Source organism: Palaemon carinicauda, chromosome 25 (genome assembly GCF_036898095.1).
Source record: "Palaemon carinicauda isolate YSFRI2023 chromosome 25, ASM3689809v2, whole genome shotgun sequence".
In the NCBI taxonomy this organism is placed as follows: domain Eukaryota; kingdom Metazoa; phylum Arthropoda; class Malacostraca; order Decapoda; family Palaemonidae; genus Palaemon; species Palaemon carinicauda.
Window position 1 is genome coordinate 103,554,920 of NC_090749.1, and position 24,039 is coordinate 103,578,958.

Consider the following 24,039-nt stretch of genomic DNA (forward strand, 5'->3'; position numbering starts at 1 on the left):
TCAATACACATTGTGCATGTAACATCTTCTTCTTTGAACAGTATGGTCAAACTTATGGTCAACATTGCTATTAGAGGATTTAATTAGATAGGCCTATATACTTGCTAATTGATTGTGTAAATTAAGGACATTAGGCCTAATATATCATAGTGATATTAGCAAAGTAGATTTATTGTTATTATTATTATTATTATTATTATTAAGTAGTGAGAGTGAGAACGGGTATAAGAAATGAGTTAGCAGCTAGAGTGGATATGAATGTGTTGAGGTGGTTTGTTCATGTTGAGAGAATGGAAAATGGCCGTCTGCTAAAGAAGGCTGTGAATGCAAGAGTTGATGGGAGAAGTACAAGAGGAAGACCAAGGTTTGGGTGGATGGATAAAGTGAAGGAAGCTCTGGGTGATAAGAGGATAGATGTGAGAGAGGCAAGAGAGCGTGCTAGAAATAGGAATGAATGGCGAGCGATTGTGACGCAGTTCCGGTAGGCTCTGCTGCTTCCTCCGGTGCCTTGGTTGACCGCGGAGGTAGCAGCAGTAGGGGATTCAGCATTATGAAACTTCATCTGTGGTGGATAATGTGGGAGGGTGGGCTGTGCCACCCTAGCAATACCAGCCAAACTCGGTTGAGTCCCTTGTCAGGGTGGGAGGAATGTAGAGAGGAGAGGTCCCCTATTTTGTTTCATTTGTTTGATGTTGGCTACCCCTCAAAATTGGGGGAAGTGCCTTGGTATATGTATGTGTATATATATATATATATATATATATATATATATATATATATATATATATATATATATATATATATATATATATATATATATATATATATATATATTACACACTAACAACATCAAACACAGCCATTTCTAGTCCACTGCAGGACAAAGGCCTCAGACGTTTCCTTAGTCATGCTTTGGGATTGGCCAGTGTTCATCACCACGCTGACCAACTGCGGATCGGTGATGGTGGGATATTTTTGTGTTTGATCACTCGCAGCAAACCAACCTAGTATGGGTGTCCCTGACAGCTTTGCTGATCATAGCGATATGCAAACCCCATATATATATGTATATATATATATACAGGTATATATATATATATATATATATATATACACACACATATATATACATACATACATACATATACCAAGGCACTTCCTCCAATTTTGGGGGGTAGCTGACATCAACAAATGAAACAAAACAAAAAAAGGGGACCTCTACTGTCTGTGTTCCTCCCAGCATAACAAGGGACTCAACCGAGTTCAGCTGGTACTGCTAGGGTGCCACAGATCACCCTCCCACATTATCCACCACAGATGAAGCTTCATAATGCTGAATCCCCTACTGCTGCTACCTCCGCGGTCATCTAAGGCATCAGAGGCAGCAGCAGGGCCTACCGGAACTGCGTCACAATCGCTCGCCATTCATTGACCTATTTCTAGCACGCTCTCTTGCCTCCCTCACATCTATCCTCCTATCACCCAGAGCTTCCTTCACTCCATCCATCCACCCAAACCTTGGCCTTCCTCTTGTACTTCTCCCAACAACTCTTGCATTCATCACCTTCTTTAGCAGACAGCCATTTTCCATTCTCTCAACATGGCCAAACCACCTCAACACATTCATATCCACTCTAGCTGCTAACTCATTTCTTACACCCGTTTTTACTCTCACCACTTCGTTCCCAACCCTATCTACTCGAGATACACCAGCCATACTCCTTAGACACTTCATCTCAAACACATTCAATTTCTGTCTCTCCGTCAGTTTCATTCCCCACACCTCCGATCCATACATCACAGTTGGTACAATCACTTTCTCATATAGAACTCATTTTACATTCATGCCCAACCCTCTATTTTTTACTACTACCTTAACTGCCCCCAACACTTTGCAACCTTCATTTACTCCCTGACGTACATCTGCTTCCACTCCACCATTTGCTGCAACAACAGACCCCAAGTACTTAAACTGATCCACCTCCTCAAGTAACTCCATTCAACATGACATTCAACCTTGCACCACCTTCCCTTCTCGTACATCTCATAACCTCACTCTTACCCACATTAACTCTCAACTTCCTTCTCTCACACACTCTTCCAAATTCTGTCACTAATCGGCTAAGCTTCTCTTCTGTGTCTGTAACCAGTACAGTATCATCCGCAAACAACAACTGATTTACCTCCCATTCATGATCATTCTCGTCTACCAGTTTTAATCCTCGTCCAGCACTCGAGCATTCACCTCTTTCACCACTCCATCAACATACAAGTTAAACAACCACGGTGACATCACACATCCCTGTCTCAGCCCCACTCTCACCGGAAACCAATCACTCACTTAATTTTCTATCTTATATAAAAAATTAGAATAGCGCCAACGTTATCCCTGTGTGTCGTAAGAGGCGACTAAAAGGGACGGGACGAGGGGGCTGGGAACCCCCTCTCCTGTATCTACATCCTGTGAGACAGCAACATATATATATATATATATATATATATATATATATATATATATATTTATATATATATACATATATATATATATATAGGCTATATATATATATATATATATATATATATATATATATATATATATATATATATATATATATATATATATATATATATATATATCATAAGTAGACTATATCACACCATGAAGTGGAATTGATTTAAAATATAAGTCATGCATTAAATATTTCCTTATAATTAAAAGTTAATTTAATGAGAATACGACCCAATTAGTTTTAAAACTAGTGCCAATTTCTACCCAATCCAAAGATGCCACAAACATTTTTACACTATCTTGTGTTCACCATCGAATGCTTTAGCTGTAAGCACAATAAATATGATACATTTCAGCCTAAATATTATATATAGACAATTAAATCTAACAAATTATAAGTTTTAATTATATAAATCATTCTTTTCAATTTAATTATAGGCATTAAATTCACTTAAACGTTTTTAAACATGTCAATTTTAGTTGTCTGCTAGAAATACGTTCGCTGAATACTCTATGCTAACGTTTCAGTCTGTTGTCAGTTGTCAACAAAACCGGCTGTCGTTGACTCTCTACCGGTGATACAACGTCAAAATGTCCTATAATTTAATATACAGGTAATATTTATCATATTTATATATTGAATATGATTTTGATAAACTATAAGAAGTATTTATATGTATTATTAAGTTGAATTTTCTTATTATTTACCCAAATATAGATATTTCCCAAGTTTTACGACCCCCAATGCTAGTCATGTTTTCGTCCCGGGTCGATAGCTATCCCCGCCGTTATAATTTGATGATATATGGTTAGATTAGGGTTGTATATTGGTTAGTAAGTAACTGATTTATTTGAATATGTTAAAATTTACTAAATATACCCCATAGAAGACCCGTGTCCACTTGACGACAATCCACATATTTGCTTATCTGTCGGGAGCTCCACAGGCAATCTCGGGAATTATTTTGTGTAGTCTGTAGGGTAAAATTAAAGTCCTATTGAATAATGTGTAGAGAAGAAAAGGTTTGTTTTTTTACCATTATCGATTTACTAGTATATTTTTTCCCCACTTTAACCCCCCCCCCTATTCCTGCTGGGTGAGCCCCGTTGTCAGCGGATATATTAGGGTATATCTCACTATTCATTTATGATGAGGTTAAAGGTCATTGGGGTGTATATAAGATAGCGTCCACCTGTATGTATTACGTCAAACTTAGAATATGGCAGTGTAAGGGGGGTCGCAGGCGGCCGTTATCCCCCACCGTTAGGTAAGTAGGTCAGGACACGACTTGTAGGTTAGGGGGTCAAGTTTATGTTAGTAGGAACTGGCTGTTAATATACAAAGGCTCCGTTAGTGAGGATGTATGTATGATGACGGCCGTACCCTATAACTCCTTTATTTTCAACCCTATTGCTAAGAGTAAGGCAGTCTAATGGGGTCACAGGTCGGCTAAAACGGTATGAGGAATTTTGTTATGTGCTGTTTTATGCACTCGGGATGTCCTGTCCGTCGATATACAAGGGCCCCATTTGTGTTACTTTGTTCGCCAACATCGACGTGTGGGTTACGATGCCATTGATTGGAAGGATTCTTGTTGTCAATGCTGGCATCAGGACTCTTGATAATATGGTTTACACACGTACTTTTAAATGTTATGTACAATCGTATGTTCAATTTGAAATTAATGTACATTTGACGATCGAATGTAATCTGAGAATTGTATGTGTTTGATGACCTTATATGTAATTGGAGAATCATATGTGTCGACTGTCAAAACCACACTTTTAGTAACATTCAGAAAACAAGAATTCATTATGGTGTTTCAGCATTACACAGGAATTTAGGTGCCTTATTTCAGTCTGATTTTTATATCTTTTATTCTAGCTGATTATATCTGATAATTTATATCAGTACAGTACTTGGTATCTTTTCCTAATAAGGTTTCCATTGCTTATAGTGCCTTGATTTACCAGTTAGAGTATTATCTTGTCACTTACTAAAAAATCGGTCAGAGACTTAGGTTAGCACTGTCGTAGTTGAACTTTGTTACAATTAGTTATATATAATACTGACATTGTTGAATTTTTATGTCAAAAATAAACTATGGTTGAAATACAGGTTTAACTTTTTAAGTAAAAAATAGACATGGTTGAATTTTGGTGTCAGAAATACCGTTGTTTACAAGTTTGATGTGAAAATTAAAAATGGGAGTTGATTGTTTATGTAAAAAATATTTTGCTCCGGCACTGTATACAGATTAGTACCTTTCTTTAGTGAGATATATTTTGGCGACAGTTGCAAGCAGCTATAAAACTTTCAAGCGAGGTTTAACTACTCACAGCTAGTTAGCGCAGGGGAAGTGGGAACTGATACCTGCCACCTTGCTCACACCTGATACTAGTAACGGAACGTCACTTTTTATTTCGGCTCGGTAAACTTTTACACGGTTACTTGACTAAAGCAACTGGCCTTAAACTTTAAAAACGTCTTTCTTATTAGAGTATAAACATGCTTTGACTTGATGTTTCTGCACGTCGTTCCGTTGGAGAACGAACTAATAGAACGATATGCAACTGGCCCTTGACTTCCTTTAGAAGCAGACACTCTCACCCCCCTAGCAAAGCAGCGGCGTCCTCCACCGGGGAGGTCTCCCTGGTTACTTCTGCCCTCCTTTGGGTTTTTGGGTCTCCCCGTATAAGGAATGACTTTCGAGATTACTACAGCTAGAGACAGCTTGAGTGCTCTCGGCCTCAGCAGTCAATCCGAGTAGGAAGACTCGGGTAGTTGGCTCTGAGTGGTTTTTGAAACAACAGATAGCCAGAAAAGTCTCGACTTTGTGGGGTTCACCAACGATCAACCTGTTCATGACGTCCCTCAAATTGGGAGCATCCGGTGTACTTCTCTCCGGCACCAGATCCCCAGCAGTCTAGCAGACTCCTTTCAACACCAGTGGTACAACATGGATGTCTATGTGTTCCTCCCCCTTCTGCTTATTGAGGAGGCTTCTGAACAAGGTAAAGGCATTGCAAGACTTCTTGATGACCCTAGTAGTTCCATTGTGGCAATACGCAGACTGGTTCCCGGACTTCCTTCATCTGCTCACAGAAGCACTTGGGGGAATTCCCTCCACTTCCTGATTTACTTAATCAGACAACTACACATGATCTTCCCCAAAGCAGTAACTTCGCTACGACGTCACGCCTGGAGGTTATCCAGCAACTCACAGTACGAGGGTTTTTGCTAACAGTTGCGAGGAGGATTGTAGAAAACCTCCGTGAGTCATCTTCCACTGTATACCAGGTGAAATGGTCCTTTTTTTGTGGTTGGTGACGGGGAGAAAGTACTGCTCCTCTTACGGCTACTGTCCCAGTGATAGCGACGTTTCTGTTGTACCTTAGAAGGGAAAAATTTCCTCAGCCTCGGCTGTGAAGTATTACCGCCTGGCCTTGAGCCTTGCCTTTAGATTAAACAGAATTGCCTCTCCTCACATGAAGTTTCGAGTGCACCAGCCCTCAGTCGGAAGTAGTTCACGTACTATGATCTCTGAAAGAAGCATGTTGCGAACCTCTTAAGTCAGTCATCAGAGAGACTTGACCTTGAAGATGGTTTTCCTGTTAGCCCTGGCCTCTACAAAGGTAGTTAGAGAGCTACATGGTCTGTCCTATAATATCACCCTTTCAAGGGTATAGGGGTAAGTGATACTTCGCTTTGTCCCCTAAGTTTGTGTCTTAAGATTCAAAATGCGACTGTGGCTGATCCTAGATCCGGCCCTTCCGGATTGAGAATCTCCGTAATGTAACAAATGATCCAGATCTACTATTACTATGCTGAGGAAATATCTGAAATGAACCGCCAGAGCTCGTCCACAGGTCAACAGTCTTTGTTAGCACGGGAAGAGTCAAGAGGAGAATCACCAAGAACTCTATTTCTTCGTGTATCAGACAGATGATCGAGCGAGCCTTGCAAACAGACCCCACTCCTCCCGACCAGATTTGGATCTCGCAACATTAAAAAAGAACTACAGTATTTAGTGACGCAGGTACTGCAAGGGGCCGTGTGGAAACCTCAAACGACATCCACTGCCCACTATCTGCAAGACATAACCCACTGGAACCTGGATCCTTTTTTGATAGGTTTTGTGGTGGCTGCACAGAAAATGTTCTCGAACACCTCAGCTCCCTTGTAAGACAAGTAGCAGTCGAACACCTCAGCTCCCTTGTAGGACAAGTAGCAGTCGAACACCTCAGCTCCCTTGTAGGACAAGTAGCAGTCAGTTGAGGTCAAATGTTAACTGGTAGTAAGCCTAGTATGAACATGTGAGTGACTGGTCTCTTTGTCCTTTGTTCTCCCCTTTCTTGGGGTTTTAGTATCCGGGAACACTGGAAGCTGACCTCCTTTAACGGCAGTTGGATATCATTGTCCCTTGTGTATTCTGAATATATTTATGTGCCAGATCTCTAAGCGTGATGGAGGCGGGCAGTGTCTAGGTTAAGTGTGGAGTTTAGCTCCGGTATTATCCTTACGTGGTCGAGTCACAATGCTTAGTTCTAACAACTTTGCTTCGATTGCCCTGGCCACTAACTCTCAGAAGTTAGCGATGTACCTGTATCAGTGTGCCCTATAAACAGCTTGTGAAAAGCAGTGTCATCCTGGGACAGTTTCTAGCTAGTTGGTTATGGGACTTCTACCCACTATAGAGTGAGTCTCCTACATAAGTTTGCATATACATACATATACCAAGGCACTTCCCCCAATTTTGGGTGGTAGTCGACATCAAACAAATAAAAAAAGGGGAACTTTCCTCCATGTTCCTCCCAGTTCCTCCCAGTTCGGCTGATACTGCTTGGGTGCCACAGCCCACCCTCCCCCGTTATCCACCACAGATGAAACTTCATAATGCTGAATCCCCTTTTGCTGCTACCTCCGCGGTCATCCAAGGCGACCGGAGGAAGCAGCAGGGCCTACCGGAACTGCGTCACAATCGCTCGCCATTCATTTGTATATCTAGCACGCTCTCTTGCCTCTCTCACATCTGTCCTCCTATCACCCAGAGCTTCCTTCACTCCATCCATCCACCCAAACCTTGGCCTTCCTCTTGTACTTCTCCCATCAACTCTTGCATTCATCACCTTCTTTAGTGCCGGAAAAAATGGCAAATTTGGAAATAATTAGTATTTTTTTTATTACTGTATACGAAAATCTGGAGCTCTTTACACATACTGATTTCACCATCATCTCTCCGTCAAGATCTGCCGGCAATTGTAAAATGACGTTGCGTTACTAGCGCAGGTGTGAGCGGTGTGGCTGGTCTACCCCCTCTGCTAAGTAGTCTTACGGCTAATTATCAGCATTCGCCGAAATGATATCCCCTGTAAAGAACTACAGGTTTGTACAGTTAGGAATAATATGAATTATTTCCAAAATTTATCATATTTTTTTAAATTTTTTCTTTTTAACCTCAAAATATCTCTGTTAATTTACTTTTCAGAAGTATAAAATACAAATCCATAAATGCGTAATATTTTTTACTTGCAATTCACAGTGTTAAATAGGAATTTCTTTGTTGATCACTAAAAAGAATCGCCGTATTTTAATTAATCCCTGTCAATTTCTCCACAGATTAGCCTTCATAGCAATATGCGTGGCGTCGAGCTTCGCCACCAACACGCTCGTCCTGGTTGACACGCTGGCGACGCGCGAGACTCACTCCATATTCCTGAAATCCCTGCAAGGTGTGTAGTGACTAGCTTCAGTTGTGTTTAGTTTCCATGAGTAAATGTTTAAAATATGGTGCACTAGTTTATTGTAGTTAATTTAATATGAATTCCTTTATGTCATTAGTGCTGTCTCTTACAAAATCCACTTGGAAGTTTTTGATTGTCACTAAGATGATAGTTTTATAATAGCCATTATTAGTGACTTACATTTATTAGCGTTATAATCAATTTTGTAATCATGATCAAATGTTCTGACTTATATTTGTTTATAATACGTATCATTGGTTAAATCCTCTGTTCCCATTGGCTTCCGACTTCGTAATCTTTATCCAAGAGACCTCCGTAAATCTCGGAAACGCGAGACAGGTCACAGTTGATTGTCGTCTGGACTAGCTGACAGCTTCATGTCTAACTTTTCAAACTTATTATTATTATTGTTCTTATTATTATTATTAGCTAAGCTACAACCCTAGTGGGAGAAGCAGAATGCTATAAGCCTAAGGGCTCCAACAGGGAAAAAATAGCCCAGTGAGGAAAGGAAACAAGAAAATAAATAACTCGAACTTTCAAATTTTGACAGAACGTGGACACGAAGTGACCGTGAAGGCAGCGGACGATCCCTCCCTCCAGTTGTCCCGATACGGGGAGTACATCTACCAGAATCTAGTGATCCTGGCCCCTGGAGTCGAGGAGTTCGGAGGCGCTCTGAGCGTTGAGGTAATTTCTACGGGGTCTTGTCACGTTTCTCTTTTCACATGTGTTTATGATTATTTGAGAAGTGTGATTGTTAACCCTTTTACCCCCAGGCTCTTTGGAAATTTCCAACCCTTAACTCCCAAGGGGTTATTTTTTCCCCAGCACATTTTGCAGTATATATTTTTTAAATTGCTCTAACAGCCTTAATTTTTGTCATAGAGAGGTCAGGTTGGTCTCATTCTCTTGGAAAATGCCTTAATTTTCTCAAAAAATTATTTGAAATATGAAAAAAAAATTTTTTATAGCACTTTTTTGCAAGGACGTACCGGTACGTCCATGGAGGTAAAGGGATGAGTTTTGTGAAATGTGCCAGTACGTCCTTTGGGGGTAAAATGGTTAAATGAAGAGCTGATTTATCTCCTGTGTGAATCCATTGATATCGTGCATGATAACTGTGTAAGGATTTACTAAATCAAGTACAGTAGGTTCACCGCTTACAAGTCTCGTCCTACAATGTTTCGTGGATATGACTTAGTTCCCATAGGCTAGTAAGAAATTATTTTAACCTCCCTCCTTTGCGTTGGGATTACTAACGACTGGGCTAGTTTGTGCATGTGCAATAAACCAGTATTCTGTCGTAGCGACGATAGAAAACACCGACGCTGATTTGTCTCCAAGAAACGACTCGAGACGAGGTTGTCTTACCTCAAGGACCTACTTTATATTCTATCAAGTACCTTTGGATCATTTAATTATTGACTAAGATATGTATTCCTAATGCCCCATTAATTTATAGAAACTTTCGAGCAGATTTAGTCGTTGAGGAAGCCAATCCAAAGGTCCTTGTGTTTTAATTTACCTGCAGTAAGACAGTCGTTTTATCAGCAAGACAGTCGCTTACCAATAAAACAGGCTTCACATTATCCTTCGCATTTATTTCAGGCCATAGTCGAATTCATCGACGGCGCCGGGAACGTCCTGGTGGCTGGCTCCCGAGATGCCGCGGACCTGATCCGAGAACTCGTCACCGAGGTCGGGGTGGAGATGGATGAGGAAGGAGCTGCCGTGATCGACCACCTCCACTACGATTCTAATGACGACGGACAGGTGAGTAGATTCGTTGAATTTTCTCCTGTTGTTGATGACTTCACAAATCACGAAGGGTCGCAAATGTTTCCTGTAGGTCCTTCCAGCTCGAGTTAGGATTCATACTAAAGAGAAGACAGTATTAAATCTCTTTAATTTACAGCATTGACAATTGTTAGACTGTTGCTAAATACCTTTTTGTAATTAGGGAACTTTGGTTGGCAATATTGTGCTATTACAATAATTGTTCAGTATTTAGTTGGCAGACACCTTTTAAATCTATTATCAGTTTGATAAGATAACCTATTTGAAACTTGATTCTATTTGGTTATGTATAGTATTCCAATAACTCACTAAAACTAGAATTCTCACTCGCTGTTTTGCTAACACCCCGAGACCAAACTAAGACATAAAGAAAAGTTGTGGAATCTCCGTTATTCTGTTTCAGCACACACTCGTAGCAGCCCCAAGTTCTGGCTTGATCGACTCGGAAGTGATGACCGGAGTCAGAGACTCCGTCCCGCTGCTATACCGAGGAACGGGCCTGATCACCGATGCAGACAACCCCCTGGTGTTGCCAGTCCTGCGTGCTCCTTCGACTGCCTACTCGTACAATCCCAGCTCGCCCATTACCGACTACCCGCACGCCACCGGTAAGCTTATCTCCTTCGCTAATTGGCCTTTGAAATGTCAATAAGAGTTTTTTATCTTCATCTCCTTCGCTTATTGACCTTTGAAATATCATTAAGAGTTTTATATCTTCTTTCCCACCGTCATCCCTACATTAAGGGGGTCATTTGCCTGATGCTCCCTCTCCATGCTTTCGATCAAAGGCATCTTCTCCTAACAAACCTCTTCTATTCATCTCGTCCTTCACCTTGTATCAGCATCTAATTCTCCGCCTCCCTCTTGATCTCCTCCTAACAGGTTCCTCCCAAGACCTTCTCACTCCCTCCCCACAATCCACAACACCATCTCAGTCTTGACGCTCTTCTTATCTCTGTAATCTTTAAGACACCTCCTATTCTTATTTCATCATTTTCCAATCTTTCAGTGATACAGTACTGTATTCCCTTTTTAACTAATTGAAACCTTACGTATTTCTTACAGGTCAAAACATGCTTTTGGTGGCTGCCCTCCAAGCTCGTAACAACGCCAGGGTGGTGGTGTCCGGATCATTGGAGTTCTTCTCCGACGCTTTCATCACCGCTGCCGTCCAGACTCCGCAGGTATAGTGCTGGGGTAGGGAGGCTGTTCGGTCCATTTTAGCGTCTAGGTGAAGATGGGTCGCAGTAGATTTCCAGTTATAAAATGAACGTTAGTTATAGTGTGGTGTGCTCTTAATGTAAACTTCCCATGTTAACACAAAACAGAGTCCTATAGAAGGACCTGGGTTTTTATTGTTAAGAATATTAATTACTGTTAAAATCTACGACATCTGAGCCATATTCTTTCTGCTCATTACAGGGCGAGAAGTTCGAACGCTCCGGAAACGGGAAGGTCGTCGAGGCCCTGAGTCGCTGGGTCTTCCGGGAGGAGGGAGTCCTGCGCGTCGTGTCCGTCGATCATCACCTGGTGGGAGAAACGCAGCCTCCTATTTCCTACACCATCAAGGATGACGTGGTTAGTCACTGCTGGAGGTCCAGAGGGATTTTTAGTTTCTCAGTCCCGTAAAACAGAGCGATATCTTGATAGTGAATGGAGTTGGTACTTAAGTGGGGTTCACACGCTTGAACAGTTCGTCGAACCTGGTTGTCAAACGGTTCGAAGAGGTGGCAGACAGTCACAAATGCATAAGGTTTGTGGACAGTGAAGCCCCACTCACAAAAGTCAGGCTAGAACAGACTTCCTTCAAACCGTTCGGCAATCATGTTCGACAACCAAATACCCTATTCACACGTTCGAATGTCACTTCTGTCGAGCGGTTCGATGAAACATTCAACCATGTAAACCTGCCATTAGAAACCAACTTTAAATGCCTGATATTTTTAGAATTTTAATTATAAGGCTAGATTGTTAATAACTTTAATAGTTCTGTTAAATTCAAGTTGCTTTTGCTTGTAAGGTTAAATGATACTTTAATTACTTAACTTACAAATGTCTATTGATTAGCGGTGATTAAAAAGGACACCTTTTGAAAGAATTAGAAATAACGTCTGTTTTGTTGAAAGTACTATATATATTAGCGCATCAAATTGCAAGAATCAGAATTCTAGATTAATACATCTGTGCGCTGTCGTCTTCTATTACTCCCTTGTTAGCTTCAGAAATATATCCGACGCACAAATCAATTTCAGGAATACAAGATCAGAGTCGAACGTCTGGTTGACGGATCCTGGGTTCCTTTCCGAGCCGACGACCTGCAGATGGAATTCGTCCGCATTGACCCATTCGTCCGGCTGACCATGAACTCCGGATCCAACGGTGTATTCTCGATCAAGTTTAAGGTAGGTGGCAGCAGTTGCTGATGATTAATACCAGTTGATTAGTCTTTTTAGATGAAGGAAAGAATACTTGAAGCTTCTGTAAATTATTTACTGTTTTGTTTGCTGAAGTAGTCACGCTTCTTCGCAGGTGCCCGACGTGTACGGCGTGTACCAGTTCAAGGTGGAGTACAACAGGGTCGGGTTCACGAGGCTGTACAGCACAACGCAGGTTAGTCTTTGCGTCTTCGAATGCATATTAGTTAGCTAAGCCCTCTTAAGATACGATCATTTGTTAACCCTTTTACCCCCAACGCTATTCGGAACTTCCCAACCCTTAACCCCTGGGCGTTTTCTTTTTCAAGCACATTTTACAATATCTTTTTTTAGATTGCACTAGCAGCCTTGATTTTTGTCATAGAGAGGTCAGGTTGGTCTCATTATTTTGGAAAATGCCTGAAGTTTCTCATAAGTTATCAGAAATATGCAAAAAAATTAATAAAAATCGGATAAAGGGATGAGTTTTGTGAAACGTATCAGTATGTCCATTGGGGGTAAAAGAGTTAATGTAGCTATGAAGAATTTGTTCCGTAACCGAAATACAAACCACGCTATTTACAAAGGGTATTACTTTTCGCGTAGCTGAAATGGCGAGCCATTAGAATTTAACGAGGGTGTATTACCCCCGCGCTAGTTAGCGGGGGGTTAGGGGAGTGGTAGCTAGCTACCCCTCCTCCCCCTCACACACAGGTGAATACTCACTTTAACTTTTGGCTCGGACTGTGACAGACGTCTCTGTCTTGGTCCTCGCTTGGCAGCCATTGTCTGTTTTGTCTTTACTTAATCGCTTACTTTTCTTTTACTCAATATATATGTAAACATGTTTTCATGTTTGTATATATATTTGAGTATAGAAATAAGTAAGTTTCCTTTTCAGATGTGTGTGTGTAGTGTATGATATCTACGTGGAGGCCTCGGCAGTTAGGCCACCACGGCGTATTTTATGGGTGGCGATCGAGTTTGACTTATGTCTTTCTCTCTCTCTCTCTCTCTTGAGGTCGTTCACCCTTTTACTACGTGTTACTACGCCCTTGTAGCCTAGCTTCCTTTCCGTGTGGGGGGTTGCTACGCCGTACGTTTGTATCAATTAGTTATGAATCTAATTGTAGTTGTTTTTTGTTTTTCAGCTTGTAGAACGATTCCTTTCGGGGTTTTCGTTCTTTCTTCAGTGTTCATTCATTTTTAAAATTACATAATTACATAGTTACATAATTATAATTGTTATAATTCTGTTTTGGTTACAGCTCTCCTTCCGCGAGTGTAAGTGGTTGTGAGGGCACGTGCCTGTTGTGTAATTCTTGTTCCTTTCCCTCGGGATTCCTCTTCGGAGCCTTCCCGGGGGAATGAATGTGTACTAATATTATTTGTTTTATTTTTTTACAGTTACCGATCTAGTTCGTTTCTGTAATATAGCAACGGTGTGAGCTGTCTGGTTGAGTCCTGGGGATTCGGCTGTTGCTGCCTCCCCCCTTGTATTTTCGTCAGGGGCGTGTCTCCTTCTACTGGTAGTACTCCCGTGTCGACGGACAGCTCTCCAGTTCTTTTTAGGACAGTCAGGAGGCTTGCCTCCTTGGGCGGATAACTTTCCTTCCGAGGGAAGTTTTTCCTGTCCAGGCTTGAGTTTTTCCCCTTTTGGGGGGTTCTTCTCTTGCCTTTTTTTCGTGCGACTATGCTCTTGGTGCTGAGCGGTCGCACCTGCAGTTTCGCTCAAGGGGCTGGGCAACTGCAGGAGCTCCTCTTCGGAGGATTGCTCCTTTTAGGTCACTGGGTGACCAGTCTTTTCCATGAAGTGTTTCTCTTTCGTTCGCGAGAGAGTACACTCATAGAGACTCCTCTTCGGAGGTTTCTTCTGTTGCTGTTGGCCTCCCTCGCCGTAAGGCCCACCGTCCGCCTCGTCGTAAGGGCCTCTCATCTCCCTATAAGGGTGCTTGAGGCGCCTTTTTGGATCTTCGTTTGCAGCCTACAACTCCTTTTTCTCGATCTTCCGCCTTGGTGCAGATGGACAGCAGTCTGATCTCGTCTTCAGACGGGCAACGGTCTTCCCGACGGACAACGGTCTGCCCGACGGACAGCGGTCCTCCGACGGACATCAGTCTCCCGGCGGACAACGATCCCTTCGGGGCAAAGGGTTGCCCCCACGGGGGTTCTTCCCTTGCGTGTCAGGGTTTCCCTGCGCACCCTTCTGCTCATCAGCGCTTTCCTGTTCGTCAGCGCTTTCAAGATGATCTTCCCTGCGGTTCCTGTTGGTTCCTGTTACGCGCCCTGTGCGCCCACGTTCGCCCTCGCGATCTAGAACTTCGGTTCAGGTCGGGGTCAAGGACTCTTCTTCTTTGTGCAGGCTTCCACGCTTAGCCTTCTGCTCGTCAGCGATCATCAGCTCGCCAGCTATCATCAGCTCGCCAGCGATCATCAGCTCGTCAGCGATCATCAGCCCGCCAGCGATCATCAGCTCGCCAGCGATCTCCGGATCGCCCACGTGTGTTACAGCCGGCAGGCCAACGTTCTCCAACACTTCTGAAGGAACATGGTTCGCCAGCTACTATCTCACCTGCGCATGCTGATTGCCATCGCGCGACCCTCAACTGCGGATGCTGATCGCCATCGCGCGACCCTCAACTGCGGATGCTGATCGCCATCGCACAACCCTCAACTGCGGATGCTGATCGCCATCGCGCGACCCTCACCTGCGGATGCTGATCGCCATCGCGCGACCCTCAACTGCGGATGCTGATCGCCATCGCACGACCCTCAACTGCGGATGCTGATCGCCATCGCGCGACCACACACCTGCGGATGCTGATCACCATCGCTCAACCCTGCGCATGCTGATCACCATCGCGCGACCCTCAACTGCGTATACTGTTCGCCATCATGCGATCGCCCACCTGCAGATGCTGTTCGCCATCGCGCGACCGCTAACCTGCGCATGCTGATCGCCATCGCGCGACCCTGGCATGCTGACCACCATCACGCGACCCTGCGCATGCTGATCACTGCTCGCGATCGCTCACCTTCGCATACTGCTCGCCATCGCACGATCGCTCACCTGTGCATACTGCTCGACCATCGCGTCGGTATATCACAACGCGCCATCGCCAACCTGCGCGTTAGCGCTCACCAGCTCACCACCGATCGCTTGTTGATCCATATCGCCAGCAGTCCTCCTCGCCCACGTGGCAGCGCGTTTCCTCGCCATCGCGCTAACGCTTGCGTTCGCCGCCTCGGACTCGCTCTCATCCACCTGCCCACCCTCACGACCGCTCGCCTGCGCGCCCACGCGACCGCTCGCCCGTGCAACCGCGCGACCGCTCGCCTGCGCGCCTACACGCCCACGTGCCTGCACGTCTACACTCATGCTCTCCAATGTTCGCCCACGCGCGAACCAACGGTTTTTTTCCATCGCACAGACGGATGGTGTTCCGTCACGAGGAACCTACAGTGTTTCTTCGCACAAATGTCGGCTTATTTCTTGCAGTATCCATTGCTCGTCTATGGGTTATCGCCCGCCGACCACCAGGAATTCCCGTCGTGCGAGCTCCAGGGCAATTGCGACCACGATTCCCAATGGGGTTTTCGCAGCATGACCAGCCTGGCGAGTTCTTCTGGAGCGTATTTCCAGAACACGGCCTCACCCCGTAAACACAGAGCATGGCACTTGCAAGAATAGGAGAAACTTAAGGGAGATCTGAGCAACACTCCTCTATTCCTGAACCTGGGTTAGCCCTTCCCCGTCATTCCCTGGAAGGATTTTTGGCGGGGGGGCTTTCCGTTCGAGATTTCTCCATCGGACGAGGGGTGACTGCTTACCTTTTCCTCTGGGAGCTTACCAGGTTCTTTCCCTCCTCGGTTACGGACCGAGGTTTGGTTCAAGGAAGCTACAGGAAGATCAAGGGTACTTTCCTCCTCTCGAGCTCAGGCACCTTGGCCTTTCGTCGTTAAGTATCTAACTTGCGGACAAGCTCGATGTTGTACCATCTGGACGCACTGACTGACGGCTTCCTTCGGGTGTCTCATCTGTGGAGGTCGACGACCTCAGACACCCTTCCATCCTTGAGAGAGACTTAGACAGCTGCTGTGCGGAGTAAATCGACTTCCAGTTTCACTCCTCCAAGGCGCTTTCTTCCAGACTCTGCAGGTCTCCAGCGCCTTTTATTTCAACCACGTCGGCCTAAGTTATCGGCTACGACAACTGGGACAAGGTGTCCAATTGCAGTTTTCTCCTGTCAGGAACAGATGGCACGGGAGACTCCCCTGGGGAGGCATAGTCCTAAAAGGAGTTCACGAACTCTAGGATTGCAGGTTTTTCGCTGGGAGGATGCTTAAGGTTACTCATCCGAATGACAGCTTCCCGATGCCCATTCCCGCATATTCTCTGTGAGTAGCCAAGGATATCGCGCCTGCCGTCTCTGTCAGCGAATTCAGTGTCTCTGAACCTCTATGCCATAGCGTCAGCAGAGTTGCCCGGTTGGGCAGAATGATCCATACCTTAGGCGAAGGTCTTCCTTAGGATCATCGACGGCTTCACCCCCGGCCCCCTCAGTCGATCCTTTCTTGTAAGGAAGGATCTGAGAGGGGATGTCCATAGTCGACCTCTCAGCCCCGATCAAGTTTGTCGAACAAACTTCGGCCAGCAGAATCGATCAGACTGGTAACGAGGCGACAGGACTCCTTAAACCCTGGATCGGAAGGACGGGTACTTTCAGTTTCCATTCCATCCATCTTCCAGGGTGCTCGTCGAATTCAGCCTAGACTGCAAGTATTCCTGCTTATGATGCAGTGTGGCTATCCCGCCGTGGCATAGAAGGTTTGTTTCCCCAGAGAACTCTCCCTGCCTTCCTCTTGGCCGCTCAGGTGCAGGCTTCCGCCTCCTCTGCTGTTTGGAGGGCTGGTCAACTCCGGTAGGCTCGGGTTTCGACCTTCTTCAGCGCCGGGACAAGCTTCCGGATGCTTACCATGAGTGTGGGCTCATGGTATTTTGCTTGGAGCCTTCTCTTCCTCTGCCTCAACATCTGGAGTATCTGGCCATGATATTGAGTCAACCGCCTTACCACATTGGAAACCCCGCTTCTCGTCCATCCAGCGAGGTTAAGCAACGTCGGTACTTGGATGGGTGACCACCTGGGGACGCCAGATTCTGTTACCACATCCTCCAAGCCTTCCTTTCGGTTGACTGTGGCAAGATTGAGGAGAGTCGCAGTACCTGTTCTCAGTCAAGCAGAGCTTTCAGCCCTACCTTGGAACGTTTCCTAGTTCTTCTTTCCTCATTGACCCGTCTATAGTCCGAACGGTCGCCTCAGGATAAGTTCCATGTGGGGCGATCCAAGTTCCGGTGGCTTCAGGCAATGTTTAACCGGACTCCCTGGCCCTATGGGACCAGCGGAACTATTAGACCTGCAATGGGTGTTGACCTATGGAGCCTCTTGATGGTAGTGGATATTCTCGTCCTTTCCCCACATTCTTGATGCGGTTCTCGGACTCGTCAAAGGAGAGGGGGGGGGGGGGGGGGGCATGTTCCGGTCCAGGCCTATGGTCAAGACCTGAAGGATACCTCTCCATCATTCAGGCAGGCTTAGGGGCCTTTGTCTGGCCCCTCTTCAGATCCTACAGCTCCTGCCGAGTCTCCCCGTTGCACGTCGACTTCATTCTAACCAGCAGGGGACGCATTTTCACACCTTCACATCTTGCAGTAGAGATACCGGGATGATTGAGATTCTCTCAATACCACCATCGGCTCTCTCATTCCAGGCAGGGGAATTTTTCTCTCAGACTATCCGAGCAGAGCCTCATAGAGAGAGTGTACCTAGGGGTCTTTGACCTTGGGTAACCAGCAAGTGCTGGTCTGGGGGACCTGATCGCGACAGCTTGGAACCTCAAGCTTCCGCTAGTCTTCCCCCCAGTCTCAGACCCTGAGACACTGGCAAGATGCATTCCGGTGATGGTGGGACAACTTCGACGCCTGCGTCTTCCCTTCTTTTTGTCTGCGGACAATGGGCCTCAACAAGACCAGGTTGTCTGTCAACCTTTCAATGGGAGAGCTCCACTGGGACTACGCGCAGAACGGTTTCTGGACCCTCTGCTTCCCCTGACGGAACTCCCGGGAGAGCTTCTCCCACGGCACAGACTACTCAAGCAACCACACTGCGACATCTCTCCCGAACCGGGGCGTCGCTTCGGCTTCATGCCTGGAGACACTACGCTTCCTCCTCTAGAAGAGACAACCCGCTACAGTCGCGGTACGGAGGTCGCGTCATCTGCGATAGTCATCCACAGGGGTCTCCCAGGCAAAGTGAAGAGTCTAAGGTGGTTGGTGCCGTGGGAGATATACCTCTTCCCTTGAGGCCTCTTCTCCAGCAATAACGGTCTTATTGCCTTTCGGCGGGAGGAAACTCCTTTCCGCTCTCGGCAATGAAGCCTGTCGCTCAGCCTTTCCCTGACCTTCAGGCTTAAAGGAATAACTTTTTCCTGCCCGCTGGATCTATCCTCGCTCATGCGAAGCTACGATCGTCCCTGCCCTAGTCGGAGGAAGACCTCCAACTTGGAGCATGGCTTGGACTTTTAGTCCTTTAAGAGATCTTCTCAAGACCCTTTTACGACAGGCCTCGGATTGTATTCCGCCTTGGGTCTTCTGTTCACTCTGGCCACGGCCAGTGGGTAAGCAATCTTCTTGGTCTCTTACTACTCCCCCTTTCTAAGGAAGAGGGGAAGGCAACATTCAGGCTCGCTCCTGAGTTGTTGGCTAGACTCAGAATCTGAGGGTCCCGGCCCTTCGGTCCGATTCATTCAAGATTTCGAGTCTCCATTCTGTGTCTGATGTCCCAAGACCTTCTCTTTCTTGCCAGTAAGGAATCGAGAGGTTAGCGCTGGGAACAGCTGCAGTTTGAACTCAGTTGCAGCCGATTTGGGAACACAAGGAGGACATGGGGGGAGAGTCACCAGTATACCTCTTCAGCCCGGACTCAAGGACCCTCCCCCGTCACGTCGCCCTACAGCACGATGTTGGATACATCGCAACGTCCCTCGCCTTCGAGTAATACTACTCTGTGACGCAGGTGCTACAAGCTGGAGTCTGGAAGCGTCTGATGACCTTCGCAGCCCGCTTCCTGCAGGGCGTGACCCACAGGAGTCTCGATACGTTTTCTATCGCTCTGTGGTGGCTACACAACAGCTGGTCTAACCTCAGGCTCCCTTTTGGACAGGTAGCAGAAGGTTGAGGGCATTGTTATCAGGTTTTAGTCTGCATGAACGAAAGAAGTATGTCTGGCCCTTGCTTCTTTCTTCATCATCCCCTCTACGGGGAAGCAGCATCCTGGTCTCTGCATAGCTGACCTCGAACCTCTGCAGGTAAACCATGCTTCCTTGTGTTCCGAGTATTGAGTCAATACTGTCGCGTCCCCCATACCCTGACGAGGTGGTATTTGGAACGTCCTAACCCAGAGTTCCTTCTGGAACTCCAGGTCAACTGCCTAGGACGAGTCACACTTCTTCCTTCACACACAAGCTTACATAGGCCACATGGTTCCTTGCGGAGCAAGGAACTTGTGAGGTGCAGGGACTCCTTTTCTCGAGTGCGACTCACTCGGATTCTGAGTCCCCGGGTAAAGCCAAAGCCAGTATGGCTGGGGACTTTCCACCCTTCCTAAGGGATAAGTCACCCTTTGTTAATAGCGTGGTTTGTATTTCGGTTACGGAACAAATGACAAATTCGAAGATAATTTGTATTTTTCCTAACCATACAAACCTTAGCTATTTACACATATTTGCCCACCAGCCCTGTCCCCCAAGACAAGTCCTACCTCTAAGTGAAAGTGAGTATTCACCTGTGTGTGAGGGGGAGGAGGGGTAGCTAGCTACCACTCCCCTACCCTCCCCGCTAACTAGCGCGGGGGTAATACACCCTCGTTAAATTCTAATGGCTCGCCATTTCAGCTACGCGAAAAGTAATACCCTTTGTAAATAGCTAAGGTTTGTATGGTTAGGAAAAATACAAATTATCTTCGAATTTGTCATGTTTAGTCCGTTTTCAGATGTAGCTTTCATTTTCTTGCTATATTTATTTCTCTGATACGCTACAATATGTCGACGTAATTAGGTTGACGTCGTTGCTTACCGTAAAGAAGTTTGCCTGATTCTCCAGAGAGTTAATAAGGAAAGAATTTCTCCTTCCACAAACAAAAAAATATACAAATGTATAAAGTTAAAAGCAAAATCCCAGGCAATGTTCTTACGAACAGAGAAGTCAGGATACCAACATCAATCTCTAAATGTAAAGAAAAAATATATCAACCATATCATTAATAAATAAAAAGTACAGTTGTATGTTCCTTAAGTGAACAAAGTTGTTTTAAGTTGCGATTCTACTTTTTCTATTTCAGTTCTATTTGGAGTTTTTTTATACTTAATTTGTTTGCAAAAGTACAATAAATGTTTATTTAAATTCTTTACACTGTGCATGTTGGAAAAAAATGCCTGTAGATGTTTTAGCAAAAACTGGCAGGAGACATTTTTCATACATACATATACCAAGGCACTTACCCCAATTATGGCGGGTAGCCTACATCAAACAAATGAAACAAAAACAGGAACCTCTCCTCTCTACGTTCCTCCCAGCCTGACAAGGGACTCAACCGAGCTCGGCTGGTACTGCTAGGGGTGCCACAGCCCACCCTCCCCCGTTATCCATCACAGATGAAGCTTCATAACGCTGAATCCCCTACTGCTGCTACCTCCGCCACCAACCAAGGCACCGGAGGAAGCAGCAGGGCCTACCGGAACTGCGTCACAATCGCTCGCCATTCATTCCTATTTCTAGCACGCTCTCTTGCCTCTCTCACATCTATCCTCCTATCACCCAGAGCTTTCTTCACTCCATCCATCCACCCAAACCTTGGCCTTCCTCTTGTACTTCTCTCATCAACTCTTGCATTCATCACCTTCTTTAGCAGACAGCCATTTTCCATTCTCTCAACATGGCCAAACCACCTCAACACATTCATATCCACTCTAGCTGCTAACTCATTTCTTACACCCGTTCTCACCCTCACCACTTTGTTCCTAACCCTATCTACTCGAGATACACCAGCCATACTCCTCAGACACTTCATCTCAAACACATTCAATTTCTGTCTCTCCGTCACTTTCATTCCCCACAACTCCGATCCATACATCACAGTTGGTACAATCACTTTCTCATATAGAACTCTCTTTACATTCATGCCCAACCCTCTATTTTTTACTACTCTCTTAACTGCCCCCAACACTTTGCACCCTTCATTCATTCTCTGACGTACATCTGCTTCCACTCCACCATTTGCTGCAACAACAGACCCCAAGTACTTAAACTGATCCACCTCCTCAAGTAAATCTCCATTCAACATGACATTCAACCTTGCACCACCTTCCCTTCTTGTACATCTCATATCCTTACTCTTACCCACATTAACTCTCAACTTCCTTCTCTCACACACCCTTCCAAATTCTGTCACTAATCGGCCAAGCTTCTCTTACGCGTCTGCAACCAGTACAGTATCTTCCGCAAACAAAAACTGATTTACCTCCCATTCATGGTCATTCTTGTCTACCAGTTTTAATCCTTGTCCAAGCACTCGAGCATTCACCTCTCTCACCACTCCATCAACATACAAGTTAAACAACCACGGCGACATCACACATCCCTGTCTCAGCCCCACTCTCACCGGAAACCAATCGCTCACTTCATTTCCTATCCTAACACATGCTTTACTACCTTTGTAAAAACTTTTCACTGCTTGCAACAACCTTCCACCAACTCCATATAACCTCATCACATTCCACATTGCTTCCCTATCAACTCTATCATACGCTTTCTCCAGATCCATAAACGCATCATACCCCTCCTTACCTTTTGCTAAATATTTCTCGCATATCTGCCTTACTGTAAAAATCTGATTCATACAACCCCTACCTTTTCTAAAACCACTCTGTACTTCTAAGATTGCATTCTCTATTCATCCTTAATCCTATTAATCATTACTCTATCATACACTTTTCCAACTACACTCAACAAACTAATACCTCTTGAATTACAATTTTAGCAAAAGAAAATGACAGTAGACGTTTAGCAGCAGTAGATGTTTTAGCAAAAACTGGTAGGAGATGTTTTAGCAAAGTAATGGCAGTAGATTCTAGCAGGAAATGGCAGTAGACATGTTTATCACGTTGCTAAACTTGACTTCACCTAGTCGCCCCCCAAACAAATGAACTAGAGACTTATCTCGATAGAAACTAAAAGTTTTATAAAAGAAAAACAAAGTTTGTGTATATTCATCACACAGAATTAGCTGACATTAATATCTGGTCTTGTGATCTTTTTGGCTCGTACAAACTCTTATTGTCAGGCGGTGATACATTGCAGTGTTCTGTTTGTTCATATGGAATTACAAATAGTTCTGTAATACACTTTTAATGATATATATATATTAACCCTTTTACCCCCTAGGCTATTTGGAACTTTCCAACCCTTAACCTCCAGGGGTTATTTTTTTTCAAGCTCATTTTGCTGTAAATTTTTTTTAAATTCCTCTAACAGCCTTAATTTTTGTCATAGAGAGGTCAGGTTGGTCTCATTCTCTTGGAAAATGCCTGAAGTTTCGCAAAAAATTATCAAAAATATGAAAAAAGATGTAAATAGCAGTTTTTTGCAAGGACGTACCAGTATGTCCATGGGGGATAAGGGATGAGTTTTGTGAAACGTACCAGTATGTCCTTTTGGGGGGTAAAAGGGTTAATGCTACCTTAATTAGTAAGAGAAATTATGATTTACTCACCTTTTAATATATCTTACTTCGTAAGTATGTGCAGTACCAAGAAAACTCATGTAAGTCAAATAATTTCTCATGTCATGTACAATATTGTTTTGGTACCGGTAGTTTACAATGTGTATCGATTCTGTATGCAACCACACTACTAATCTGTAGTCTTTACGTCGATTTACTTGAATTTTTCATCCGCAGGTCTCGGTACGTCCGTTCACCCACCTGGAGTACGAGAGATTCATCGAGTGCGCGTACCCGTACTACGCGAGTGCCTTCTCCATGATGGTCGGAGTCTTCCTGTTCTCTATGGTCTTCCTGCATCATAGAGACGCCCCCGTCAAAACAAAGGCGGAATAGTTACGCGAGAGTATTATCGTATTATCGCACTTTTGCTGTCGTCGATTATTCAATTTCGACATGGGAGTTTTTGTATATGCATTCCAGTGTGTATTGTCAAGTTGAGTTGTGTTACATATTTCTTATTTCATTTGGGTTATGATTGATTCAATTAAAGTTGGAAACTGTTTTTCTTCCATTATTTCTCCCAACGTGGCATAGCTTCACGAGGAAATTTGATCCTACGCGAATACAGACTATCGTTGTTTAAATGGGTTTACTCCATTGTAGTTTTGATATCACTAAAATTAAGGAAATCGTGGGATACTGGTATCATTATAGGTTTCAGCATCCCAACCACCTTGTGTAGGAGTGGCCGAGTCAGCGGGACTTTCATAACTCAACTCCTGGTTGTCATTTC

The 24,039-nt window shown here is 44.6% G+C and overlaps 1 protein-coding gene across 1 annotated transcript; it reads left to right on the forward strand.

Annotated features, from left to right (window-relative positions):
* The first annotated feature begins 2,999 nt into the window (after positions 1-2,999).
* Positions 3,000-23,808, forward strand: Ost48 (dolichyl-diphosphooligosaccharide--protein glycosyltransferase non-catalytic subunit Ost48). Its single transcript, XM_068349468.1, has 10 exons — positions 3,000-3,123; positions 8,130-8,242; positions 8,808-8,944; positions 9,866-10,030; positions 10,458-10,662; positions 11,120-11,238; positions 11,477-11,632; positions 12,307-12,456; positions 12,584-12,664; positions 23,481-23,808. The coding sequence occupies exons 1-10, from the start codon at positions 3,101-3,103 to the stop codon at positions 23,637-23,639; spliced, it is 1,308 nt and encodes a 435-aa protein (XP_068205569.1). The 5' UTR covers positions 3,000-3,100; the 3' UTR covers positions 23,640-23,808.
* Positions 23,809-24,039: the final 231 nt, after the last annotated feature.

Excerpts from the sequence above, each read along its gene's own strand:
- Ost48 (XM_068349468.1), top strand. The coding sequence starts at position 3,101 with ATGTCCTATAATTTAATATACAG. Across the intron at positions 11,633-12,306 it reads ACACCATCAAGGATGACGTG|GAATACAAGATCAGAGTCGA; the intron begins GTTAGTCACTGC and ends AATCAATTTCAG. Across the intron at positions 12,665-23,480 it reads GGCTGTACAGCACAACGCAG|GTCTCGGTACGTCCGTTCAC; the intron begins GTTAGTCTTTGC and ends TTTCATCCGCAG.